Source organism: Alnus glutinosa, chromosome 5 (assembly GCF_958979055.1).
Source record: "Alnus glutinosa chromosome 5, dhAlnGlut1.1, whole genome shotgun sequence".
Taxonomy (NCBI): domain Eukaryota; kingdom Viridiplantae; phylum Streptophyta; class Magnoliopsida; order Fagales; family Betulaceae; genus Alnus; species Alnus glutinosa.
This window is the reverse complement of record NC_084890.1, coordinates 3,756,347-3,784,288: the sequence shown is the minus strand read 5'-3', so window position 1 is coordinate 3,784,288 and position 27,942 is coordinate 3,756,347. Positions and strand designations below refer to the sequence as shown.

The 27,942-nt window shown below is 36.2% G+C and overlaps 1 protein-coding gene across 1 annotated transcript in view; it reads right to left on the bottom strand.

Moving 5' to 3' along the window:
* Positions 1–5,383: 5,383 nt before the first annotated feature.
* Positions 5,384–27,942, bottom strand: part of LOC133867959 (cysteine-rich receptor-like protein kinase 10) — a 39,064-nt gene continuing 16,505 nt past the window's right edge. The window contains exons 2-7 of the mRNA XM_062304748.1: positions 7,309–7,446; positions 7,056–7,177; positions 6,736–6,946; positions 6,392–6,629; positions 6,027–6,177; positions 5,384–5,860 (exon numbers count right to left, since the gene is read on the bottom strand). Coding sequence (XP_062160732.1) covers positions 5,528–5,860; positions 6,027–6,177; positions 6,392–6,629; positions 6,736–6,946; positions 7,056–7,177; positions 7,309–7,446 — 1,193 coding nt within the window. The 3' untranslated portion in view covers positions 5,384–5,527. The remainder of the gene's footprint in view (positions 5,861–6,026; positions 6,178–6,391; positions 6,630–6,735; positions 6,947–7,055; positions 7,178–7,308; positions 7,447–27,942) is intronic.

The window sequence follows — 27,942 nt, the reverse complement described above, 5'->3', positions numbered from 1 at the left end:
TGGAGCTTTCTTCCATGCATGGTTCCTTGACTAGCTAACTTGGTCTTAGACTCTTAATGATGTATAAGGACGGACGGACAAGCATTCAAGTTTGCTTGACTAACTTAGTTGACTGAGATATGATATTTGCACTTTTTTTTTGTTATACTTTTTTTTACATTTTATTTTTAAATTTATGGGACCATCTTAAGTTATACAAATTTAATAATAAATTTAAGAGTTAAAACATTTTATTTATTTTGCTCACCGTGAATAATTTCGTATCGTAAATGATATTTCGTTTATAGTTAAAAATGAAGATGATATTTTTGTTTAACTTTCGTCCAAAAATTGATAGAAGTCCCATTACAAAAATTGTTGCATTTCACCACGTGGCCACGTGCCTACATCTAGGGTTGGCAATTCGGGTTCACGGGTCGGGTTTGTGTCGACCCAACTGACCCGATTACATAAACGGGTCCGACATGAACCCGACCCGATTATTAATTGGGTTGTGACACGCGACCCGAACACGACCCGACAAACACGACTAATAAACGTGTCACCCGTTTACCCGACACGACCCGAAATTTTGTAGGAAAGAATATAGACACAGCTAATAGCCAGGAGGCCCAGGAAAAACAACTAAAATCTGAAACAGAGAGAGGCCTAGAGACTAACACCAAGCAAAACCAACAGTTCTACAACAGATCAACAAAAAGCATCAAAGACCGATTAACGAAAAATTCCATGAGGATTCGACATAGCAGCTAGCTGAAGATTCAACGAGAAAAGCTTAAATCTTTTCGCTAAATAATTTGTATCTTTCTGGAATAGTTCAAAGCTCTAAACAAATAGATCATAGATGGAAATCTATATCCAACCCATACACATTATAAGATTACAACGCATCATTCTTTTTTTTTTCATTTCAGAGCTTTCTCAAGCCTATGTCAATCCACTTTTAACCCATTATTAAAGAGAACAAGAACAAATCAGATCCACAGGATAAATTAAGCGAAACCAAACCAACACCCATACGGCCATACCTAACAGGGGGAAAAGGCCGGATGGTTGGCAGTCGCGCCGGTCGGGGGTGCGGAGTGCGGTGGCCAGTGGGCGGGCGGGCGGAGTGCAGGCCGGCGGGAGACGGGCTACTAGGCTAGGGTTCCAGTTCCACCGTTTCGAACTTTCGAGTTTCGACCCTTTCTGGCTTTCTCACTCCAGAAATCAGAGATTCAGAATATCAGATATGAGATATTCTCATATTCAATTTTCTCACTTTTCGAACTTTTGGCTTTCAGGTTAGTCGGGTTAGGCGTGTTAGACAACTTACCATTAGACTTAGTTTTTTTTTTTTTTTTTTTTTTTAACTTAACCGGGTCACATTCGTGTCTGGCGGGTCAACCCGCGGGTTGACCCGCCAGACACGATTATAATCAGGTCATAATCGGGTTGACCTGATTATGACCCGAACCCGATTACAGTAAACTCTAACCCTATTTTCCCGTGTCGTGTTCGTGTCGGGTTCGCGGGTCGTGTCAAAAATTGCCAACCCTACCTGCATCCCACGTGGCCGCATTCAGCCATGTGCCCGAATGGGGCCAAGTGTCCGAATGCCATTTAGCTAACTGTTGTAATTTTAAAAAAATTACAATATATATATTTTTTTTTCAAATGGGAGAAAATAATCCAACACATGGCGTTTTTGGCGACCGACCTATTGCATGCGGCACATCACTAATATATTAAATATATAATACATTTATATATTGATGCATACTTATTTAAATAATATATTTGACGTATTAAAAATATCCATAATGATATACCTCTCAATGTCTATTTTTTTTACGAGAAGTTAGTTACCAAATGATGTGTACTTTACATATGAAATAAACCATTTAAAAAATAAATACAACTTTTAATTAATACTACGTACATATTTTGGTATATTCTATGGTTTGAACCCTAATCGTAGTTTAGTATTTATATAGCATGCATATATATGCATGTATGCGGTATGACTAGGGTTTACATTTGTGTACTATATATAAACTGTTAATTATTAAAGCACTAACCCTAGTTTAATGCTATATATAGTATATATATGTAGGGGTAGGGTTGTGTACTACACATATAAAATATATACTTTAAAAAATATAACAATTTCCAATATATTAATACTATATACATAAACCGCAGTTATGCTTGTCTGGTATGTAGAAGGAAGTGAATGCACAAGTTCCTAAGGATCATTTGTAGAAAGGCCAACCTCGTCAAATAGAACATGGTAATGTGTTGGCCTTGTGATTTTGATCATTTCAACGTTCAAAACTTGGTCATAGATATTTGCATGCCTCTATCATTTGATTAGTTCAATGTTCAAAACTTGGTCAAATTGTGACTTGCTCACTCCAACCCCTTAAACATTATTTGTCACAACCTCAAATCCCATAATGTTGATTTTGCAATTTTTTTAAATTGCAAGCACTTAAATTGGTACATATGTAAATTTTTATTGCCTTACAAATCGAGGGCAATCTCTCAAATCATTGTGTGATCCATATGATTGAGAGTTAATTTCACGATAACGTAAACAAACTTCACCAAATCACCCTCTAATAAACACACCGGGAGTACCCCACATTTAAGAACAAAAGGTGTTCACTTGAAGGACTCAAAGTGGACCAAGTGGTAGGCTGCATGCATGACTACTTATTATTAAATATGTAATATATCATTATTGAATTATGATTTAATAATAATGTTGGCCGGTAATCCCTCGGGCATTTCTCTTTCCAAAACTATTAATTCCTGCCAGTTTTTTTCCGGCAACGACCTGAAGTGTTTTTAGGGATAGATTTTTTGACCGATTCAAATTCATAGGGCTTTCTTCTTCCATGCATGGTTGCTTGACTAGCTAACTTGGTCTTAAATCTTAATGACGGACGGACGGACAGACAGACAAGCATTCAAGTTTGCTTGACTAACTTGGTTGACTGAGATATGATATTTGCACTTATTCCTCTTTTTTTTTCTTCTTTTTTTCTTTTTAATACTTTTTTAACATTTTATTTTTAAATTTATTATTAAATTTATGGAACCATCTTAAGTTATACAAATTTAATAATAAATTTAAGAGTTAAAATATTTTATATTTTTTGCTCTCTGTGATTTATTTCGTATCGTAAATGGTATCTCGTTTATGGTTAAAAACGAAGATGGTACTTTCATCCAACTTCCGTCCAAAAATTGACGGAAGTCCGATCCACATCAATACCTTTAAGAAAGTGACACGTGTCCTATACTTAAATAAAAACTAAAAACTAAAAATAATAAAACTTATTACAAAATTAATTTTAAACCCCCCGTTTAGCCTATGCCCGATTAATTAAGGTGGTTCGGCCAACCAAAACAAAAAAAAAAAAAAAAAAAACGTTTAGGGTTTGGCCTTTGTCAGGCCAAACGGGGGTAGCCGAGCCACCCCCAAGGCTCTTGGGGTGGTTTCGCCCACCTCTATTTTGTTATTTGGGGGTGATTCAGCCACCCTCAATTTTTAGACGGAAGTTGGACGGATGTATCATCTCCGTCTTTAACCATAAACGAAGTATCATCTACGATACAAAATGAACCACAGGCTTAGGGCACTACAAATTTTTTTTTTCCCTGACGAGTATTTAGTGACGTGTTAAGAGGTTTGACACATCATTAAATTTTAGTGACATATGATTTGTGACGTGTCTTCTACGTCACTAATCAGTTCATCACTATTAAAAATTTAGTAATATGCTGATATTTGACAGGTCACCAAATTAGAGTTTCATATGGATCGTTAATGTCGGATGCTATGTTCAGTAATAAAGCATTGTTGATTTTGTAATAGCTTTTATTGTTAAAAACTAATATTGGGTGGAGAATATAAATAAATGTAAAGTACTAAGTAAGATTGTGCTTTATAAATGATTATGAATCTCACTATTTTCTTTTTCTTTTTTGTTAACCCAAAGCCTTCCCATTCTTTAAACTCTATAACTCCACTCGATATCCTATCCAAGCTTTTCATATGATTCATCTTCCTCTTGAACCATTAACTTTTCGACAAGCCGCTGCTAAACCAGAGTGGTGTGCTGCAATGAGCAGTGAATACAGTGCTTTAATGAATAATCAGACTTGGACTTTCTGTCCACAACCTAGCAATCATAATGTGATGAGAAATAAATGGGTATCTAAAGTTGAAGAAAAACTTGGTGGAAGTGTGGATAAATACAAAGCCCAATTAGCTGCCAAGGCGTTTGATCAGAAAGTGGAAGTGACTGCTATGAGACCTTTAGTTGAGTTACCAAATCAGCAACAATCCCCATAGTACGTTCTCGTTTTTGTAGTTAACTTTAACCGGCACATATGTCAATTGGATACCTTGATGAACAAGCGTATATGGAAAATTCTTAAGGCTTATCGCTTCTGAAAGGATTAGGGGCATGTTAGTAGGCCCAGAGGTGATCGTCAATCAGAACCCTTATTTGGATCTGATTAAGCTGGTAGGAATAAATAATTTATTCATTTAATTATATTTTAAAACTTCTAAACCGACATTGAGACAAGAATAAATAATAATAAAAAGTTCCGCACTGCACAAGCATCGTAACAAAAAAACAACAAAAAAAGAAAAAAGAGTAAATGTTCGATATTTATTACAAAATTCCTTACAAATTGTGGTGATGGATGATAATTAGTAAAATAATTAATGTTAGACTTGTCAATATTATAACTAACCTTAAGCTACGTATCTCCTAAAAGTGATTGGTTTTTTTCCCTAAAGCAGCCCTCTCCCACCGTACAGCACTACAATGAAAATTCCTCAATAAATTTGTACATGCTGTTGAAGTTTTCATGATTGGAGTCCTGCGGATTTTCACACCGTTACTAGGGTTCATCAGTGCCTAAATTTGATGAGGTGCGGTCATGGCGAGTTATCCTGCAGCCCTCTCCTCGCACTGCCGCGCGCACTCCTTGGGCCCAATTCAGGAACTGGGTGTTTTTTTTTTCCACTAATATTCCAATTTCTCAAATACTGTGCCAGATCTGAAGATTGCTCTGTTTCTTACAGATGAGGCTTCTATCTCTGCAACCTTTACCTCCACGGCTCCGCCTTGCAGCAAGTCGCAATACTTTGCAGCTTCATTTTCAACTTCTCTCTGATCTTGAACGTTGCCCAGAAAATTTTTGTTTGGTTAAGAGGAAATCAGAACAGAGTACAAAAAATTGGCTTCAAACCAAAAATACTTCCAACGTTTGGTTCAGTCTCCTCAGTCTTTAAAATGATGACGTTTGGCTTAATAAGGACCCAAAACAATCATGGCCGTTCATAAAATTCCAGAATCTGAAGCCGGATTCAAATATATTTGTTTTCACTTCTGCATTTTATTAGGCACATCTACTTTTAAACGGGCGTCTATGTTTATATATGAATGTACATATGTTCGACCAAAGTTTAAATTCTAGGTAGCAAATAACACCAAGACAGACAACACCTCGCTTCCTCACACTATCGAGGGTGTATTTGGGTGATCGATGCGTCATCAACAGAATATGGAACTGATTGGGTTGTAGAATCATCATGCCCCGCTTCCTTTGTATTCATGTTCCTCTTTGCTTTTCTCCGAAACAAAAATGCCGGCTGCTGCGGCAACTGCAGGCTCACAGAGTGACTGTCGAGCATGAGAACAACTGTTGCCATTGTTGGTCGGCTGGCTGGATCCTCCTGAACACACAATAAGCCAATATGGATGCATCTAATCACTTCATTTTTTGAAAATGAATCTCTCAGTGTTGGATCCAACAGTTTCAAGGGGGTTCCATTCTTCCACTGTTTCCATATCTGCAATAATTCATTAAACAATATTCAGAATCCTTATCTTTTCCACTTTTTCAGTAGTGATTGATTATTAGTATTATTTTTTTTTTTTTTCTCTTCAGCACTAGGAGGCGATTACACTGGCTTTCACAAAGTAAAGCAAAATTGAAATAATCTGATCCATACTCACAAAGCTTAAGAGGTCCTCATCATGTTCTGATTGGTAGAAACAATTGTTCATTTTCCCACTGATAATCTCTAGAAGTAGGACGCCAAAGCTAAATACATCGGACTTCACAAAGAATCGTCCATGCATTGCATACTCTGGAGACATATAACCACTACAAACCAAAACCACCATTGTAATAATTTTATATTAAAAAAGCTCATGGGCCAATTTATCTCCTAATAATTTCAGTGCAAACAGAACTCTCAAATTATCAAGGTTACAACTTTTTCTTATCAGCAATTCTCATAATTAAGCTACTAGCTAGACAAGAAATGAATTTGTTGATTTAAACTATGAAAATACAGTAATGCTAATAAAAAACTTACTATGTTCCCACGATTCTACTTGTGTTTCCTTGGGTTTGATCCATTACAAATATCCTCGCCATGCCAAAATCTGAAATCTTTGGATTCATATTGCTGTCTAATAAAACATTGCTAGCTTTAAGATCATGATGTATAATTCTAAGCCGAGAATCTTCGTGAAGATAAAAAAGCCCTTGAGCAATCCCTCCTATAATCTTGTAACGGGTTAACCAATCCAGTTGTCTTTGCCTTTCTGTGTCTGTATTTGTCAAAATTAAATATTCAACTTGAAAATAAATAAGTCTCAAATAGACCCAAAATGAAAAATTAATAAAGAAGTAGATATAAGTTTGGATTGGCCAAACCGAATAAAAAGTAATCAAGGCTGCTGTTGGGCACATATTCATAAACGAGTATCTTTTCGTGTCCTTCCAAGCAAAATCTTAAGAGCCTTACTAGATTCTTATGTTGAAGCTTCGCAACCAACATAACCTCATTCTTAAATTCTTCTACACCCTGCCCAAAGCTTTTGGATAGCCTCTTCACTGCTATTTCTTGTCCATTGTAAAGGGTTCCCTGAGAATATATTTGAAACAAGGTTATATAGAACATTCAATGAACACACACATGTATATGTGTATGTATTTGTAAATATAAATAAATTTCGTTGCTAACTATATTCTACCTTGTAAACCGTACCAAATCCTCCTTTTCCAATCTTGTTATCATCAGAGAAGTTGTTTGTGGCAGCATCAATTGTACCCAAGTCAAATTGCAGGGACCCTACACATGTAATTTCAACCCCAACTACACAACAAAACATTAAATATATTGAATTCTGATAATTCAAAAAATTATTATAGCCGAATGTTTAGCTGCAAGGAGATTAGAGATTATTTGCATATGATGATCAACTACAGCTATTCTTTTTTGTTTACCATTTTCTGCTAGTGATGTATTGTAAGTCTTCTTTATTCTTCTACGCAGGAAGAAACAGCCAATGGAGAAAAGCACGACGGAACCAGCAATTGGGACAACAATGGCGATGATAATAATTAGAGATGACTTGCTTTTTCCTGCATTAACAATTATCATGTGTCATTGTGATTAATGAAAGCATGAAATTCTCTTTAAAAAAAAAAAACAAACTATGATGGTTCGTTGTGGGAATATATATATATAACAGTGATTTTAATTTCCCACATTAGAGTTCAAACAATAATAATATCCATATGCTAGATGCAATAATAGTAAATATCTGGTAGGTACCGAAACATTAACCAGAAAAAATAGTTGAGAATTCAAAAGGCTTTGGCGTAGTTGGAAATTGAACAATGATTTTGACTTTTGGAATGGTCTAAGAGCATCCACTACAAAAATACAAGCATTTTGACGCGTGTCTACAGTACCCGTTACTGTAGACACGCGTCCAATTTGACACGTGTCTTTGGAGACACGTGTCTAATTGTACAGCCGTCACAAATTGACACGTGTATTTAATACACGTGTCAAACTGTTTTTTTTTCAAATATATATTTTTTTTAATTAAATAGAATTTCAACAATTGAACACGCGTATTAAATACACGCGTCCAATTTGACACGTGTATTTAATACACGTGTCCAATTAAATACACGTGTCAAACTGTTATTTTTTTCCAAATATAATTTTTTTTTAATTAAATAGAATTTCAACAATTAGACACGCGTATTAAATACACGCGTCCAATTTGACACGTGTATTTAATACACGTGTCCAATTGGACACGTGTATTAAATACACGTGTCAAACTGTTATTTTTTTCCAAATATAATTTTTTTTTAATTAAATAGAATTTCAACAATTAGACACGCGTATTAAATACACGCGTCCAATTTGACACGTGTATTTAATACACGTGTCCAATTGAACACGTGTATTAAATACACGTGTCAAACTGTTATTTTTTTTCCAAATATAATTTTTTTTTATTAAATAGAATTTCAACAATTAGACACGCGTATTAAATACGCGTGTCAAACTGTTATTTTTTTCAAATTTAATTTTTTTTATTAAATAGAATTTTAACAATTGGGGACGTGTATTTAAATACACGTCCCGAATTGGGCACGTGTACTAAGTACACGTGCCCAATTGTTTGGCCAGAACGTGTATATGTGTTTTCTCCCGGTTATATGTGTTTTTTCCCGCTTATATATGTGTGTGTATATATATATATATATAATTTTTAAAATTCAAATAATATAATAATATAATAATAGATTAAATATATATATATATATATATATATATATATATATAGATCGGAAATGGGTAGCAGACCCATTTCCGATCTGAATTATCTCTCTCTCTCTCTCCCTCTCTCTCTCTCTCTCTCTCTCTCTCTCTCTCTCTCTCTCTCTCTCTCTCTCTCTCCCTCTCCGTCACAGCCGCGCCGGCCAGCTTCCGACCACCTCGCATCAGCCCTTCCCGCCGGTGAGACGCCCTCTCTCCACCTTTCTCTGCTCGGTTCTCGGTCTCTCTCTCTACCTCTCTCTCTCTCCCTCTCTCTCTCTCTCTCTCTCTCCCTCTCCGTCACAGCCGCAGCGGCCAGCTTCCGGCCACCGCGCATCCGCCCTTCCCGCAGGTGAGCCGCCCTCTCTCCAGCTCTCTCTGCTCGGTTCTCGGTCTCTCTCTCTCTCTATCTCTCTCTTCCTCTCTATCTCTTTCTCTCTCTCTTCCTCTCTATCTCTTTCTCTCTCTCTCTCTCTCTCTCTCTCTCTCTCTCTCTGTGTATCTCTCCCTATCTCTCTCTGCCTCTCTCTCAGTATCTCTATGTCTCTCTCTCTACTCTCTACTCTCTCTCTCTCTCTCTCTCCCTATCTCTCTCTGCCTCCCTCTCTCTCTGGATCTCTACGTCTCTCTCTCTCTATGTTTTTTCCCGGTTGTTTTTTTTTGTATTTTTGTCGTCGAAAATAATAAAATTTGGAAAAAAAAAAAACGAAAATTTATTAACCCAAATAAATTTAAATAAACAATAACAAAATTAAATTGAAAAAAAATTCCAAATTTAAGTTTTAAAAATTCAATTTGGATTTTTTTTTTTAAAAAAAAAAACGTTTCGACGCGTGTATTTCAATACACGTGTCAAAATGTGCAATTAGAGTCTTACACATCTGACACGCATCTTACGCGTGTCAAAATACTCGTGGCAAACATTTTGACACGTGTACAGTGCCGTACACGTGTCAAAATGCACGTGGCAATTTGACAAAATTTTTGTAGTGATCTCCAACTATTCTAGGCTATATTAGCTATTCAAAATATATATATATTTTTTTAGCTATTAATTTTTCAATATAAACTCCAACAAATTCTTTATTAAACTTTCTACTTTCTTTAAACATTACTTTTCAATGTTTTAAAAATAAATATTAAAGTACAGATATCGAAATGACAAAACTCGATGGCTCAATTTTTACCCCCTCTCCAAAAAGTTCTTTTCTTTTCTTTTCTTTTCTTTTTTGAGTTTTTTCCCCAAACCCAAAATAGACCCTTACATCTGTAAAAATAAATATGATCTTGTGATCTTTTTAAGGTTTCCTCTCTTCAAATACTTTTTTTTTTAGATCAAAAGAGGTGATTTGGGTCTTTGCAGCCAGAAGACCCAAACCACTGATTTTATCTATTAGAATATTGTTTGTCATTGCTTCTATTTTTAAACTTGTTATACATCAAATGGAAGTCAAAATTGTTTTATAAATAGTGAAGAGATTTATGTGGAGCAACCCAAGGGACTTGTAATCCCCGGTCAAGAACACAAAGTGTATAAATTGGTGAAATCTTTATTGGATTAAAGCAAGCTTATAAACAATGGCATGAAAAGTTTGACATGTGATTTTGTCTAATGCATATTTGATTAATGGTATAGGTAAATGCATAGCAAGTTTACAATAATGAATGAGTCATTATTTGTTTATATATATATATATATTGGTGACTTGCTTATTTTTGAACTAGCATTAATGTTATGTTAAAGCTAAAAGAATTATTGCATCTAATTTTAATATAAAAGATATGGGTAAAGCCAATGTCATTTTGGACATTAAAGTTATTAGAGATAAAGATTGCACTATTTTATCTCAGACACATTATGTTGAAAAGATGTTTAAAATATTTGAGTACTTTAATCCACTTATATCACATCGTATGATTCAAAAATACACTTAGTTAAGAATTATGGTAACGGTGTTTTGCAAGAAAAATATGCACAAGTCATTGGTAGCTTTATGTTTTGACAAACTGTATATGCCATGATATTGTATATATTGTGGTAGATTGAGTAGATATACTCAAAATCTTGGTGTTGAGCATTAGGATGCTATCAACAAATTGTTGAGATAATTAAAAAGCGTAATTAATTTTGGTTTGTCATATTGTGGTTATCCTACTATATTGAAAGGATATTGTGATGCTAACTAGATTTTTGAATCAGATGACACTACAAAAAATAAAAAAATAAAAATAAAAGAAAGAGGTGTTTTGAGCCCTTTTTTTTAAAGCCGTTTTAAGGCCTTAAAATTTTGAGCTCTTTTTTTTTAGCCGTTTTCAAAATGGCTCAACATATAGCGTATTAAAATCTCGGTTTGATCCGTTTTGAACTAAAATGACTCTAATTTGAATCGTTTTAATTAAAACGGGTCAAACCGGTTTAAGCCGCTTTTTAAAACGGCTCCAATTAATTAGAGACGTTTTGTCAAAAACGGCTCAAACCGATTTTTTTTAAAAAAATAATAATAATTTTTTTAGAGCCGTTTTAGGGACCCTAAAACGATTCTAAATAAAAAATTTTACAAAAAAAAAAAAAAAAATTGAGTCGTTTTAGAGCACCTTTTTCAGTACACTATACATCCGAACAAAAATCCCCTTAACCAAAAACAACACCAATAAGCTGGACTAAATGGCTACAATCAAATCGCCGGAAATCAGCTTTATCTTCTAAGCAATGTGTTATTATCATGGACATATAGCATAAACCAGGGACAACATCTTGGGAAAGTATTCCCTATAATCATTAAAGAAAATGAATACATTGTCCAATAACAAGATTTTTAACTCAAAAAACTATTCTAATTCAAACATCAACCTTCTGAAAATCCAGAACACTGACAGTCATACCAAACACCAAATGAAAAAACTAGGAACCATTCAAAACCTAAGTCAGTTACAAAAATATCTCGACTGAGTTTTTTTCCTCGTGCTCTTCTTCCTTCTTGGCCGAGCTCCTGGGCTAGTCACCATCGTTGGCGGCAACTCGGGCTTCGCTGTCTATAAATTAAACCCTCCTTCAAGCAAATTTCGCACCTCACTCACTGAACTGCTTCTCCTTCCTTCTCTTCTTTCTTCTCCTTCCTCCTTCTTTCCCGTTCCTTTCCTTGCTCTCTTTTCTGAGAGACACAGGGAGACTAAGCGAGAGAGTGAGAGATCGGGAGATTGGGAGAAATAGAAAAGGAACCAAGAGACCAAACCACTCCCTTTCTTCTCATTTTCTCCTTTTTCCTTCTTGTTCTTTCTTCTCCTTTCTCTCTTTTCTTCTTATTTGTTCCTTTTCCCTTCCTATTCACCGAACCCAGACAGAGGACGAGAGAGAGAACCAGAGACACAGAGAGAGAGAGAGAGTAAGAGAGTACCGATCATGAGAGAGAGATAGCCCGATAGGGAGAGAGAGTGATTCAGAGAGGAGAACCGAGAGAGGGAAACCGCCGGAGAGGAGGAACCCAGACCCGATTTCCGACGAGCAGAGGCGTGATTTCCGGTGGTTCTGGCCGGAAATCTGGCAACTTCCAGGGGAGATCTTCCGGTGAAATTTCCGATGAAGCCCAGAGATATTTTCCGGTGGAATCGGAAGTTTTTCCGGTGAATTTCTCCAGTGGATTTTCTGTGTTGAGCGAAAATTCCCCTACGTAAGTGATTCTCATGATTTCTATTTGATTTCTTGTGGATTTCTGCTGGGTATTTGGATTTATTGTGTATTGACCCGATTGTATGTATTTTTGGGTAGAACCTGTGTGTGCGGATGATCGGCTTTGCCTCTGTTTTGGGTTCCCTGTCTCGGCCTGCCGTGTGTGTGTGCGTGTGTGGTATTATAGCCATTTGGTGTTTGGATATCATGACTAGACCAGGTTTAGGAATTAGGGGGAGTGTCTTCACTGATTTAGAGTGGGTGTTTTGGAATATAATTTTGTGATATTGATTTTGGGTATTTGATTGATGATTTCAGGTGTGTATTTGGTGTAAAGATTTTGTTGTATTGATGAATGGCTTTTGGTTGGATTTTGGCGCTCTAGGTGTTTTGTGTGTGGTGTCTACCCACTTTCCCCTGTCTCGATTATGGTTTGTGTTTCCCCTGTTTTCGGTTGTGCTAGCATAATGGTTTTTGGTAGTTATCTTATTAGTGGTTTTTATCACAAGGGATTGTTATTTAAAGAAAAAGGATTTTGAGTGTTAAAATAATATGAGTTTTAAATGATTTATGGAAGGTAAATATATATAAATAATTGTATCTATAAGTATACAGTAGGATTTATAAAACAATAAATGGATCTATGTAAATGAGTGATGATGTTAACACTCGGAGTACATTTATTGCAGATAATGAGCTAAGAGACTGCACATAAGGGATGTAAGTATTTCTATACTTACTGAGGATGAAGTTGATGGATTTTTCCTATAATATTGTGTTTACTGCTTTATTTATTTGTTTTCGCATGCAATTTTACATATTTTATATTTTAACTAAAATGGTTAGTAACAAAGTTGGTATGCAGCTGGGGGGTGATGGCTGCCAATGGAACCTAATAAATAAACGGACTAAGACCTTTGGCTCTTAGTCTGCTGGGACCTTTGGATTCCAGCAACAAACAAATAAACTTTAAGTGAGAGTTGGCTAATACAGCGGGGGGTGATGGTATTGCCAGTTGGGACCGTTGGCTCCAACAACACACTAATCCGGACCGTTGGTTTCATCACGAGAGAAGTGTAAAAGATAATAATTAAACTTTGCATATAAAACTGTCATATTACTGCTTTATAATTGTGTATATATTCAATTTATGTCTATGATTCGCGACATGGATTATATATTGTATATACATGTAATTATAAAGTCATATGCGTTATGTTGCATTTATTAAATAAATCAGCATTTATATTACTATTGGAAACAGCGGACTCACTTAGGGTATTTTGTGTTTTTGTTTCTATATATATGTATATGTATATTATTGCAGGTTTTATAAATGATGGTTAGAGCTCAAGATGTTTTAAAGCTAAGGACACATAAATTGTAATTTGTTTGTAATCTTCTGTGTTTAAAACCTTTTATGTTGAGAAGATTGCTAATAATTTCCATATATTCTTTTGTGTCACTATTGACACCTATTTCCATGTATTTGTTCTAAGTATTTTATTTATGGATGTCTAGAAGTATTTTAGTTAAAAGCTCTGTCGTGTTATTTAATCCAAATACGTTGGATAATTATATTTTCCACTACCAATTTATAACTCTGATGTTATAGTAATGTCAAGTGAAAATTCAAAATTTTTACTTACGCTTTTTGCAAAAGCGGGGCGTTACAACTAGCAAGAAGGCTGATGAGTGAAACATCGAGGGGGATAGGCAGGGACAGAGCCAGAAGTTCTTATGAGCAGGGGCCGGTGGTAAAAAAAAATTATTGGTAGGGGCCAATAGGCTAAATTTTTAGTTTTTTAGCTTATATATATTTATTTTTTTTGAGATTTTTTTTTTTTAACCTAAGAAATTTTTTTTTTTCAAGGAAATTGGGGGGGGCCATGGGCCCTGCCAGCCCCCCCCTCCCTCCGTCTCTGGGGATAGGACTAATACCCAAAGGATAGAACAACCTACATATAAGAGTGACATGTGTCCTTTAAACATGTGAGAAGCATATGTTTTTTTATTAATACTATTAAAAAAGCATGTGAGAAGCACATACTATTAAAACATGTGTTTCTCACATGCCAAGGAACACATGTAGGAACACATGAGTTGTATGAAATTTCCTACAAACTGGTTTGTAGGAAATTTTTGTCTATACCCAAATTATGACACTGTGATTGATACCCAACCTTTGTGATTAGAGATTCTATGAATTGGGTTTCATGGGAAACAAAGTTAAAAGTGATCATGGTGAGGTACTGTCATATTCTATGTTTATCCACTATCTTAAATGAGAAGATTAGTGAGGAGTCCATCCCTATGGTGTAAAACAGTACAAGATGTAGAGTGGCTAAGGATGAGCTTAAAACTTTTAATGGATCCATAGTCTCTACATGTTGGGATGAAGTATTCCTTGCACGCACTCTTGATAGATGTCACCTATGTGAGTGTAGAGGTGGTGCCATTTTCTACGAGACTTGGGTAGGTCTCTAGAGCGCTCATAAAACTTTGGGGCGTATGGCCTGTATAAGGCCCTAACCCGCTATAGAATAACCTAATTTTTTTGGAGAAAGTTATGTGGGTGATAAGTTTGGTCAACTTGTGAATTTGGTTAAAAGACTTTAACTCTACCACGATTCATTAAGTTCCCACTTATTTATCCTAGGTGCGGTTAAAACTTTCGGATACCACATTGATGCATGCTTTCAATCTTCTTATATTTTAGTATTGGTAACATGTGGGGATTGTTGTAATGTTACAAACATGGTTTCATTTTTTACTGTTTTCAAAAATATTTTGTTTAACATTAAGACATTGATGAGTTTTTATGCGAAAAAGAAGAAAAAAGAAATCAACTTTAAATTAGTTTTTATGGCTTTACCGTTGTATTTTAACAAAGATTTTATGGCATTTGACAATATGACCAATAACAAATGCTTTTGACGTTATTACTGTTTGGTCATTAATATTTTTATGACCAAATGATTTTCTATGAAATCTTGTTCTCATACGGTTTTTTATTGTCTTTAACAAATGGAAATAGTCATTGGCTTTAATAAGAGAAATCAGCTTTAACTGGTTAATGGTTTTAATCATTGGACATTATTAAGCTTTATGGTATCTATGAAATTTGATTTTTTTACCATTAGTCATAACATCCCAAAATATATCCATTTCATCATAAAGTGTTTTCAATGCCTTTGGATACTAAGTAGATTTACTATGTCATCTATCATGTATATATATAAGATACACTATGAGTACTTGAGTGATATATATATATACATTTTTAAATACTTACATTTTTTACATGATACAAACATGATAATATAACCATTTGGTCATGTTTGTCCACGGGACTCGCACGTGTGCGAGCCTGAATCATTTTGGGGGGAGGGGGAGGGGGGGGGGGGTACCCATTGGCCCAAGTAATGAGTCAGCAGTCTGGCATGTCCGAATAGCGAGGGTGTTAGTGTCTTTTCTTATACACGAGAGATATTTCCCCAACAAAAGTCATGGTCGTTCCATTCGAGCAGAAATGGGAGCGGTAATTTGGGACTTGTGCACCGGTGAGGCTATGGAAGCTGAGCAAGGAAAGAATTACAAGGATCAGACATGGAGACATTGAAAGAAGGCATGCACGTTTTTTTTTTTTTGTCAACAGGTATGTTGGATTCTGGAAGAGGTCTCAAATTTTCTTATTTTTCTTAGAAAATGCTTGTCAATAAACAGATGAAAGGAATCTGTACGTGGGGAGTGATACAAATACAATTTTTTTACACAATTATTACACAACTCCTTTCACATGAGGCGGAGCCTACCATCACATGAGTCCTACCCTATATGAGAGGGGTCGTATAAAAGTTGTGTAAATGTCATTTTCCTATATAAAAAATAGGGCATGAGAAAGTCTTTCGAATAGTACAGAATTCGAAAAGCAAAGTGCATGGACTCATTCTTTTTTTGTTTTTCTTTTTTAAGAGAAATTATATATATATTTTCTATAAATCTCCTACTTAATTCTATACAATTAAGCTTAAAATATATTATTGAATTTGTAAGATTCACATAAATCTAATGATGAAATTAAAAATGAGATGGGTAGAGAAAATGCGTTCCATGCTTTGTTAGGTTGGTATATTTGACATACATTATGACGGTGAATTTTCTTTTGTTATTTTTTAAGTGGCTAATTTGAGAAGTTATTTAAAACTCATTATGTCAATCAGTATGAAATGATTAGTAATAAATGGGTTTGAAGAGTAGTATTACTATAATTTTTACGATCATCAATTTTCCTGAAATTAAGACAGATAAAGGCTGACCCAAAACATAATATCTAAAGAACATTACAACATTTTAAGAGTTATCCTCGAAAATTCTTATGTTTCTCCCTTGTCAAAATGCATAAACAGCAGACGATAGATAAGTCTGCATATTGTGCTTGAGAGAGACTAAACTTTAAAGATCTAGTTTTTTAAGTCCAAGGGAGACTCAGACTACCCTCATCGATAGTTCAAGTCTTCAAACCCTCACTCAAAAAGGTTCACCTAATTATCTAAAAAAAAAAAAAGGGTTTACCTAATTAATGAACGTGTTGAATGACTTTGTGAACGTGTAGTTTGGTCTAAGAGTGAATCTGTGTCTAATTGTAGTCGTCCAAAAAACCACTCTCTTCTCTCTCCCCAAGGCGATTTTTCCTCTTTGCAGAAAAAATCTCTTTTCAGGTGAAAATGGAGGAGGGGAGCCTTCTGTTTCCCTCCTCCCTCGTAGGCTGTGGTATTTTTCTTGTTTATAAATAATTTTTCTTCTCTTTTTGGGGATCGTCGGCAACTGAAAGGGTTGAAGGGCTGTTTTTGTCTCGTCCTGGTCAGGGATGGAGATGTGATTTTTCGTTTGGTAGGATGTCAAGGCGGTTTCTTCTCCCGATTCGTGGCGCACGGTGTTTGATTTCTACGAGGAGTTCGGAAAAGCCGTTTCTGTTTTGAATGGCCACGCCAATGACGAAATCGTACTGGTCCGAGATTTTGGTTTCTTCTATGGATATTCTGGCCTGACGGTTTTTTATTTTGAATAGGAGGCTTTGTTCCGCCGCTGCTGGTTTAGATGGCCACGCTGGAGACGAAATCCCTCGCTCTATTGTGTTTCGTGGTTGTTTGCTGCAGTGCCGGTTTAGGGATTTCCACTGGAACGGCGGTTTTAGAGCGAAAGGGGTTTGGCGATTTCGGCGTTTCCTGATTCTTCAGCTTCGGCGGTGCTGTAACAGTGATTCAGACGCTTTTTCTGGGCGTGGCTTTATGGGTAATCAAGGCGTCCTTCCAGGAGCGATTTTTCGAATTTTCTGAAATCTGCAAACCGTCGAGCAAAATGGGAAAGTGGGGAATAGTCCGGCTTGTACATTTGTAGTTTTTTCTTTATCTTTGATTGTGTCTGGTTGTTGTTAATGCGGCTATTGTGTTGTTTGTATAAGATCAAAACCTGGTCTGCAAAAGCCTTCTCCTAGATCTAGCAGCGGTATATGTTATGTAGATGTATCTTTCTGTTTTTTAGGTTTTTGAGTGGTTGTATTTTGTAATGGTCTTCGTCTATTTGGCCTGGGTGGAGGAAACTCTCACCGCGGTGTCTCTGACTTGGTGTATTGGGAATTCTTTGTAACCCTGTACATTTGGCCTGTTTGGTCTTTTTCATATATTGAAAGGGATTTCTTAAAAAAAAAAAAAAAAGAAAAAAAAAAGAGTGAACCTGTCATAAGCCATTCTCACCGACCCTCTGGAGTACGTCCTCCCAATGGAAGACTTCAGACTCTATGTATGCGCTGACTTGACTCGTTTTTAAAATAAACGACCTTACCTACCCATCTCAATCAGCTTTTTGTCATTTCACATCCATAATTTTATTTCGAAAAAAAATACACATTCTTCCCAAACTATCCCCTATAAACTATAAAAAAAAAAAAGAAAAAAAAAGAAAAAAGAAAATATCAATATCATCCTTAAAGTTATCAAAAAAACAAAAATAACCTTTAAAAAATTTTCAATAAGACAAATATATCCTTACAAATTCAAGAAAAAAAAATTTTCTTTTCAAAAAAAATTTTAAAAAAAATTTTAAAAAAAAACGAGAAAAATGAAAATGCAAGGGATGGTGGTCCAAATTGAGAATTATATAAAACAAAATCTCAAAGAAAAATACAAATTTTAAAAATTATTTTTTTAAAAAAATTATTTTTTTTAATATAATTTTTTTAAAAAATTATAATTTTATAAAGGATATTTTTGTCATTGGAAAACATTGACATTGTTTAATAATTTAGAGGACACATTAACAATTAGATGATAGTATAATGAAGTATATGTACTTTTTTTTTTCTTTTATCATTTTATCTCTTACGTTTTCTTCTATGATTAGGCACATTTGATAAAACTTTTTAGAGGTTTATAAATGTGATGTATCATAAATGTGAATTTTTTTTTATTTAAAAATAAAATAATTGTCCTAAAAAGATTTACCAAACGAATTGCTTTTCACCATTTCATATGTATCAGTTTCTATTATACTTTTCCTTCCATGTTTCTTCTCACCTTCTTTTTTATTTTATTTTATTTTTTTTCATTTGTGTTGAAATATTAATTAAATTATTAAATTTATTTATTCTATAAGTCTAAAATTTTGAACAAATAATAATTTAATATGGTATAAGAACCAAAACAACATACCTTAACCCATCGCTTTTCTCTTACTTTTTCTTCCATGATGCTTTTGTCTTGGGAATGATCTATAAACTCATAGTGCACAATAAATGCACTACCCAAAACACATTGGGTTGGGGTGGGGCCTCTTATTGCTTTTCTTCATTTCATATCCATCATTTTCTTTTTGACCTTTTTCTTTCATTGTTTTCTGTTGTACTTTTTTCTTCTTCCATGATTGGGCTCATTAGATAAAACTTTTTAGAAGATATTTTTTATTTTTTAGTTACGATGTAATGTAAATATAAAATCTTTTTCTCTTATTTAAATATAAAAAAAATTATCTTTAAATTAAATACTTTATGTATTAGGTCTCACTAAAAAAAATAGAATTAATACAATTTAGCTTCTCAAATTACTACAATTTCTTTGGATGACTTCTTAAACTATCAAGACTTGCACTCTAACCCTTTAAACTATCAATTACTTGTTTTTTAGGCCCCTCCATCAGTTTATGTCGTTTAAATTGATGGAAACACTACATGTGCATGGGACTTGACGTTAAAGGCTGAAAAACCCAAAAATGCCCTTCTCATATCTTAAGAAGGGTGTCTGGCACAGAGGTCAGTTCGGCCTCCTCAATCTCCTCAATCTTGGAGATTCTTGGTGGCAGTCGTTGGGAGGTGACTATCGGCCAACTCGTTTGCGGTGGGTTCAGCTTCTTGGTGGCTGTCGGCAGGTTCTGTATGTACCGGCAAATGGTGTCCAACAGCAAGAACGCTCAGCTATTCCACGGCAGTGCTTACTGTGCCGGGGATGACCCTGACCCGGGTGCTGGCTCACTCGAGAGCAGTCCTCACAATAACATCCACTTATCCACTTATGGTGCAGTGACTCGACCATGCCTAAGTTGGAGGACATGGAGAACTTTTACTCCGATGGTAGAGATCCACTCTTTTACGCTCACCACTCGAATGTGGACCATATGGAAGACGCTAGGAGGGAAACGAAAAGATTTCAAAGACCAAGATTGGTTAAACTCCAGCTTCATCTTCCACGATGAAAATGCTCAGCCTGTTCGTGTTTATGTTAAGGACTGCCTTGAAACTAAGAAGCTTTGAAAACTAAGCCAACTCCTCGCAAATCTAAGGTCAAGAAAGTAGCAACGCTTTTTCCTTCAGGACCTGGGGGTGTGGCGCTTGCGGCTCTGCAAGCCTTGCGTTTCCAGTTGTTTTGGACAAGGTGATAAGCACTGTGGTCGCTAGGCCCAACAAATCGAGAAGTAAAGGTCAGAAGGAAGAAGAGGAAGAGGTGCTGGTGATTGAAGGCATCGAGTTGGAGAAAGCTACGGCGGTGAAGTTTGACATTTATATTAATGATGATGATAAAGACACTCCCAGCAGGCCAGACAAGACGGCGTTTGCAGGAAGCTTTGTGCACGTGCCATACAAGCACACGCATGAGAAGAAGAAGACGATCGTCCTGAGAGTGGTTAACAAAATGTAATTTAGACGTCTCTATGTAGATGGATAGCGAAGTAGTGTAAGAGTTCTTAAAAGTAGAAAAGTGGTCGTGTCCTGGGGGTTTATCCTCAAAACTAGTACACTCTGTTTTATGAAGCTAAAACAGAGTGTAATAGCAGGTCAGCAAAAATTCAGGTCAACGAAATTTTCTTAATTGCTACTGCATTTTTACAGTATTCTGGGCCCCTTGAAATCAAAAATGCTCGCTTACTTCACGATGCGTGTTTCCTTTGCAGCAGGCTGCACCAAGTGTTTATCTTTACAATGTTGGAATTCAGGGCATGTGCGCGAGTGCGGTCTTCAACTTGATGGCAAAACACGTGCTTTGATGCTTGAAAACTTACCGAAAGATTTAGCTAGACAAAGAAACATGTCCTTACTATCACTGTTGCTTGAAGCTGGATTTGCTTCCTTACTATCATTGTTTCTTGATGCTTTGCAATAGCAATACTTTGCATTTAGCATTCCCGACCTTCCTCTGTCGCCTCCCCTGTCTCTCTCTCTCTCTTCAAAAACCTCATCAACTCCACCCTCCCCCCGATCTGATCGATCTTCAACACCTCAACTTGTCACAGAAACCTCCTCAAATGCCTTGTACGAACTTTGACCGAGTGTAGCTTAGCGTGTAGAACATCAACACAGAAAAACCATCAACCAGCAAAATAGCACCAAACTGAAAATTAGACAAAATCAAAGTGAAAGAGTTGAATTCTAAAGGATCTACCAACAGGTCTTATATGGCAAAGGTTTGATTATCTGAGAGACGACCTTGAGTCCAGAAGGCCGAACTCTGGAGAGATCTCGGTGAGAGAGTCCGAGCGCAATGACGTTGGGTCATCTGGGAGGTCTCGTTTGGAGCTTTAATGGTGGAGATGATACAGTCGATGAATCCAGAAGCTGAATGGCATTTCCGTAATATTCTGGCTCTAAACCACTCATACATGTGTTTTTCTCCAGGAGGGCAATCTAGTAATTTCAATGTTAAAATTAAGGGTATTTGCGAATTTTCTTGTCCTTCAGAGTCATGTGTCGTGCACATGTGTTTTTCATCCACTTAGATGGCATAAACTGACGGAAGTGGCCAAAAAACAAGTAATTGGTAGCTTGGAGGGTCAGAGTGCAAGTCTTGATAATTCGGAAGGCCATTCGGAGAAAGGGTGGTAGTTTGGAGTGCTAAATTATATTTAACCCAAAAGAATAATAATGAACGAGCCATCTTCTTGACCAAATGAAAAATGGGAATGGTTGTATCACACCTAAGGTCATTGGGGCACCCATCCCCTCTGGCCATATCTGGAGGTGGTTGAACCACCTCTATAGCCATTGTGGTTAGCCAAAAGGGGTGGTCGAACTAACCCCTAATTCGGGCACCCCATGTGTCCAGCAATGTATTTTGACTTTTTTTAAAAAATAAATAAATAATAATTAATTTGTAGTTTTTTTTTTTTTTTTAAAAAAAAAAAAAATGAATCACACTATTGGTCCCTGTAGTATAAAAATTAACTTAGAGGTCCGTGTGTATGCAATAAAACAATTTACTTTTTGAAATCAATTTCCCTCCAGAAACTTAACAAAAACCGTTAGGTTGCCACGGTAGGTCAATAAAAACGCGACATGTGTTACTTTAATAAAAATATAAATATATAAGACTAAAAAAAATTATTTTGATAAAAAAAATAAAAAATAAAAATAAAAAAAAAAGGAAAAGAGGAAGGGGTGGCTGCCTATCGGCCACCCCTTTAGGGATAGCTTGCGAGCCACCCCCGGCCCATGGTGGGGTGGGGTGGCGGTTCAGTTTGAGTGTGTCAGATCTTCGACAGCAATACCTGTTCCAACAAAGTTGCCATACGGGGATTCGGGTATTCTGGATTCTCATGTGGTGGAAGGACTTGCTTTGGGTCCCTCTCATTGCTCCCTGAGGTTGAATCTAAATTGTACTAGTGTGCCTGTGGAGGCTCCCCTGTTGAAGGATGGTTTGGATGTACCGAATCTCTCGTTCTCTATAGCTATTCAGTTTAATTCACCTTCATCCTTCCTGTGTGTGGTTAAGAAGAGGGCTAGGAGAGTTTCTGGGGGCTCCCTTTCCTATAGTTCAATTGTGGGTAAGTGAAAAATAGGTTCGGGAAAAGCTTTGTCCCTTACAGAAGCTGTTTCTAAGAAATCTAAGGCAATGGCGGCGGCTGTCTCATAACCCCGCCTGCTGCAATGAATCTATTAAGTTGGAACTGCCGGGGCTTGGGAACCTTCGGACAGTTCGAAACCTTCACCAGTTGGTGAAGGACAAGAAGCCCAATGTGGTGTTTCTTATGGAAACAATTTGCACAACGAAGTTCATGGAAGGTTTACGTGTCCAGCTAGGCTTTAGTGGTCTTTTTGTGGTTGATCCGGTTGGTCAAAGTGGGGGTTTGGCTTTGTTGTGGAAGGATATAGTAAACATTGAAATTTTTAATTTTTCACGGCATCACATTAATGCTGTTGTGCATGAAGGGGATGATAACTTCATGTGGAAATTGACTGGCCTTTATGGACAACCAGATATAGCCCGTCGAGGTGAAACTTGGGCGCTTCTCAGTCATCTAAAATCTTTCCAACCTACCCCTTGGCTATGTGTGGGTGATTTCAATGAGATTTTAGACCAATCTGAGAGGGATGGCGCGGTCCTTAGGCAAGAATCTCTTATGGAACATTTTCGGGACACCTTAGAGTTTTGTGGATTATGTGATCTGGGGTATGTTGGACTTCGGTTCACTTGGTGTAATAATAGATCGGGTGATTTCTTTACCCGGGAGAGGCTGGACCGTGCAGTGGCCAATTAGGAATGGTGTTCGAGATTTCTACATGTTATTGTTAGTGTTCTAGGAGCAGTCAATTCTTGATCATCATCCCATCCCGGTGGCTGTTCAAGGGGAGCTGAATGATAGTAGGAATTATAAGAGGGGTTTTAAGTTTGAAGAGGGGTGGAAAAATGATACTGAGTTCCTGGATACCATTCGGTCTGCTTGGGGGAATGAAGCTGATGGGAGTGAGCCTATGCTGGATGTGCAGAATAGATTGATGGCATGTCAACGTTCTTTATCTCGGTGGAGTAAGCAAAAGTTTGGGAAGGCTGATGAAGAGTTAAAGAAGATGACTCGGCAATTGTTGGAGCTCCAGCATCGGAACCATCCTGATTTGGCTGATACTATAAGGAATCTCAAAGGTGATATTGATGCTCTTTTGGAGAGGGAAGATCTGAGATGGAAGCAAAGGGCTAAAAGACATTGGTACAATAAAGGGGACCGAAATACATGATATTTTCACTCGTGGGCAAATCATCGGAGAAAGACTAATACCATCCGTGCCATTGTTCCTGAAGATGGGAGAGTTTGGAGGAGAAAGCCTGATGTTAGTAAGGCTTTTGTTGATTTTTATTCCCATCTTTTCACTTCTCAGGTTCCAACTGATATTGCTCGTTGTTTGGAGCATGTGGAAAGCCGGGTTAGTGTTGAAATGAATGCTCGGTTGGTTAGGCCTTTTGTAACGCTCCAAACCCGCTAAGGGTTAGGTTCGTCCATTTTCATACATCAAACTGCAAAGATTCGTAAGGTTTGCCAGATAACCTAGCTAATATGCTAAATTAAATAACTAAAATAATAGAGATTTAAAAACTCAGAGCTTTAATGAATGCGGAAACAGTTATTTCGAAAAAAGCAATTATGCTTGATTCAATAATTGAAAATCTAAAGAAAAACTAAATTTATTGTGCAAGTGCACTTATTAAGGTAACTGAGATGCAATGTCCCAATGCTAGCCTAGATCCCATCCTGGCCGCCTAGGTCTCTCTGCTCATAACCTGAAAACAAAACAAAATAAGGGGTGAGCGAAATATGCTCAGTAAGGTAACCCTCAACCATAAAACGGTTGAGTTAAATTCATTTTCTTCAAAACGAGTATTCAAAAGCACACTTGAAATTAAAAATTTCCATAATATAAAATATAAAATTCAGCATCTTTCGTAAAACATAAAATTACTGGTTGGTAAATAAACTTCTCATATTTAGGGCCCATGTACACTATTACGCCCTGTGTACTAGGGTTGCGCGGTCTACTGCGACCTCAGGCAGGTAAACTGTGGCCACAGGCCCTGCCCCGTCAGCTAATTAATTGAAGTGCACTTAGCATGACATAGGGATGGATTCCGCCTTCTCTAAGTCCTTGAGCGGTTGCGCTTCCATCCAAGCAACGGTACCGAGCTTAAACTCTGTAAATCTCTGTAAATATCTCTGGGGCCGAAATAATAATCTCCTCCACACACGCCCCTCATTTATAAAAATCTCATTCTCATAAATTATCATTAATCCTTTGATAACTCTATAGGCAACGTATGAGGAGGGTTTTTGCTCTCATTTTCTCATTAATTTCAAAAAGCTATAATTTTCCGTCTTGGGAGCAATTCACTAATAATAAAAAAATTCTTTATAACCAAAGCTTCTCTTAAAACTGTGATTTCAAGAATAATATTTAGACCGACAACTTTCATCTCAAAACTATTTTTAAAACAGTCCTTCATGCATCAATATAATTTGAAATACAGAATGAGAACAATTAATTGCAAATATGCTAATAAAAAGGTAAAGTAATATGACATAAAACAATTTGAGAAGGGGTAGAGGATCCCTTACCTCTGACTGCAATTAAAACAAAATCCTTGACAGCTAGCTAATCACCTGAATACAGGTTCCAACAAATTAATACTACGTACATACTCGACACTAGAAAATATCCAGACACCACTACGGTTCGTCTTACTAGCCTATTGAGAATGGATTCCCGAGGTACGTTTGACGACATTAACCGTATAATAATTAAACTATTAAGTAGGAAGTAACATATTTTTATTATTAGAAATAGGATTTAATAAAGACAAATATCATAAGAATTATTTTCTATTGGAGTCGTGTAATTTGATGAAGTTTCATGTGGTTCATAAAATAAGAAAAGAGGTTGCATGTGCAGTGAAGACAAACCTTATTATATATATACATATAAATTACCGAAAATATTATAGGTTGTTAAAAGAACTCCATAAAATATATATATTAGGACTAATCAACATCAGTCCCTTTACTCTTTGTATACACGTGTCAACTTATATTAAAATATAACATTGACACATGCTAATAACTGTAATTTTGATAAACTTAGGTATCAAAAATTATACATATACTCAAAATAAATTATTAAAAGCACACTGTGGCCATCACGGCCGAAAAGAAAAGTAAGAAAAATTTATTAAGGGCAGCACCCCTCATCTACGAATGGTAATAGAAGAGAAAATAAAAGCAAGTTGTTATGGTGCTAAGGCTAAACAAGAAGGAAAATAAAAAAAATAAGACAACATCCAATTAATGAAAGGTTGCAAGACTTGCTACTGTACAGTAATGAAAAGGGAGAGAAAACAAACAAAATAAATGAGAGAACTTAAAGGCTACCCAATCTGTGAGGCTACGGTAATAGTAAAAAAAAAAAAAAAAAAAAAAAAAAAAAAAGGAAATACAAATAGAATTAGCAAAAGAAATAAAAGGGAAAAGAAAGCTAAACAAAGAAAAATTACGAATGACCTCTCGGCTGCAGTATCAAGAAAGAAGGAAAGAGAGCAACAAGAAGTAGTGAATGCAAAAAGAACAAGTCTTGCCTCTAGACTTGCTACGGCATGACTAAAAAAAATAAAGAAAACAAAATAAAAGGGAAAAAGAATACAAAACCAAATAGAAAACGGCTGGAGATCATGCTGTGACTAAACCGAAAAGAAAACAAACAAAATCAATAAAAAGAGTAAGCAATAAGACGTGAAGAGACAGTCAACAAAAATCAAGAACAACAGGGACTGTCAAGCGTTGAAGATACAGTACCCAAAGAAATAGAAAAGAATGTAATGCTTCAGATGACGTCAATACATCATGTGGAAAAAAAAAATAAGAACAAAAGGAGTCGGCCAAGCTTTTCACTAAAAGAAATAGAAATAAAGAAATAGACAAGCTCACCTTGTTGTAGAACCCCAGGTCATGCGAGAGAGAGAGAGAGAGAGAGAGAGAGAGAGAGAGAGAGAGAGAGATGGTTGAGAAATTTATGAGGGAATAAGAGAGGCTGACGGCTAAGGAGAATATTTATAAGGCTAGGGTTTTGACAGTTAGGGTTTAGATGCGATAAGGGGGTATTATAAAATAATAATAATAATAATAATGGATAAAAATCTGTAAATGCCCGAAATTTCTATTTAAAACAAATATTGCCTCTTTATAGGTTTGAGAAAAATATTAAATTGTGAGACTGCATTAAAATTCTTTAAATACCGTTTCTAAAATTTTTCTTTGCCATTTAATTATTCATTGATCAATATTTTAAGAAATTAATGAAATTTATTATTTTATTCTCTTAACAAAAATAATTTTCCATGGCTATTGAAATTACTTAAATCTCCCTAAATGAATATCGGGATCGTTACAATCATTCCCCCTTAAAGGAATTCCGTCCTCGGAATTGCTAAGACCTTTAGAAAACGAACCTATGCCACAAACTGCAAAAGTGTAGAGGTAAATAATCCATAGTAACCTAACCAATATGATCATCCTCACAAGATGGAGATTCGGAAGAGATGGAGACTTGGGTGAAGGTGTACATAGGCACCTCTCGTTGGCAATCCAACTCATCTTCTGTAATAACTCCATGTCTCTCGACGATTCTAGCACTCAACGACGATGAATTTGCGGTGTCATCCTTCTAGACTTGCTCACTCTCTCTCAGTAGTGGTTATCCTCTCAGGGCTCTGTCTAGGATCCAAACACGACATCTTACTCCCGCGTTTAACACTTGGAGTCCTCACTTAAAAAGGCGCAACTGAAGAATGTCATATCTTGTACAACTCGCCAATGTACCAGTTCGAGCAACCGCCAGTTAGGGTCCTGATCCTCGCGTAGATTGTTCTTGCCTACCATACGGGTCTCGAGGATGTATATGGGAAGAAGACACTAATAAATATGCCATATGCGCAAAAAAAAAAAAAATGCATGCATTTATTTACTAAACAATTTTGTTACAACTATTAAAACATCACCAGTCAAAAGGCGGGGGGTACTTTGGTCGCAATCCTCCTCTAATTCCCATGAAGCTTTAGCCGATGATTGATGATTGCTCCACAATACTTTAACCATTGGAATTCGTCTCCGGCGTAATTTGTTCTCCTTCCTATCAACAGTTCATACAGGGATTCGTACGGTGTCATCTTGATGCTTGCATGGCAATTATTATTGTAGGCAAATTCTATCAAGGAATAGATTGAATCCAATTACCCTTAAAGTCCAGAGCACATGCTCTCATCATGTCTTCAAATGTTTGGGTTGTGGGTTTTGAACAAAGGCTGTGTTGTTTGTAGCTGTAGCTGTCTGT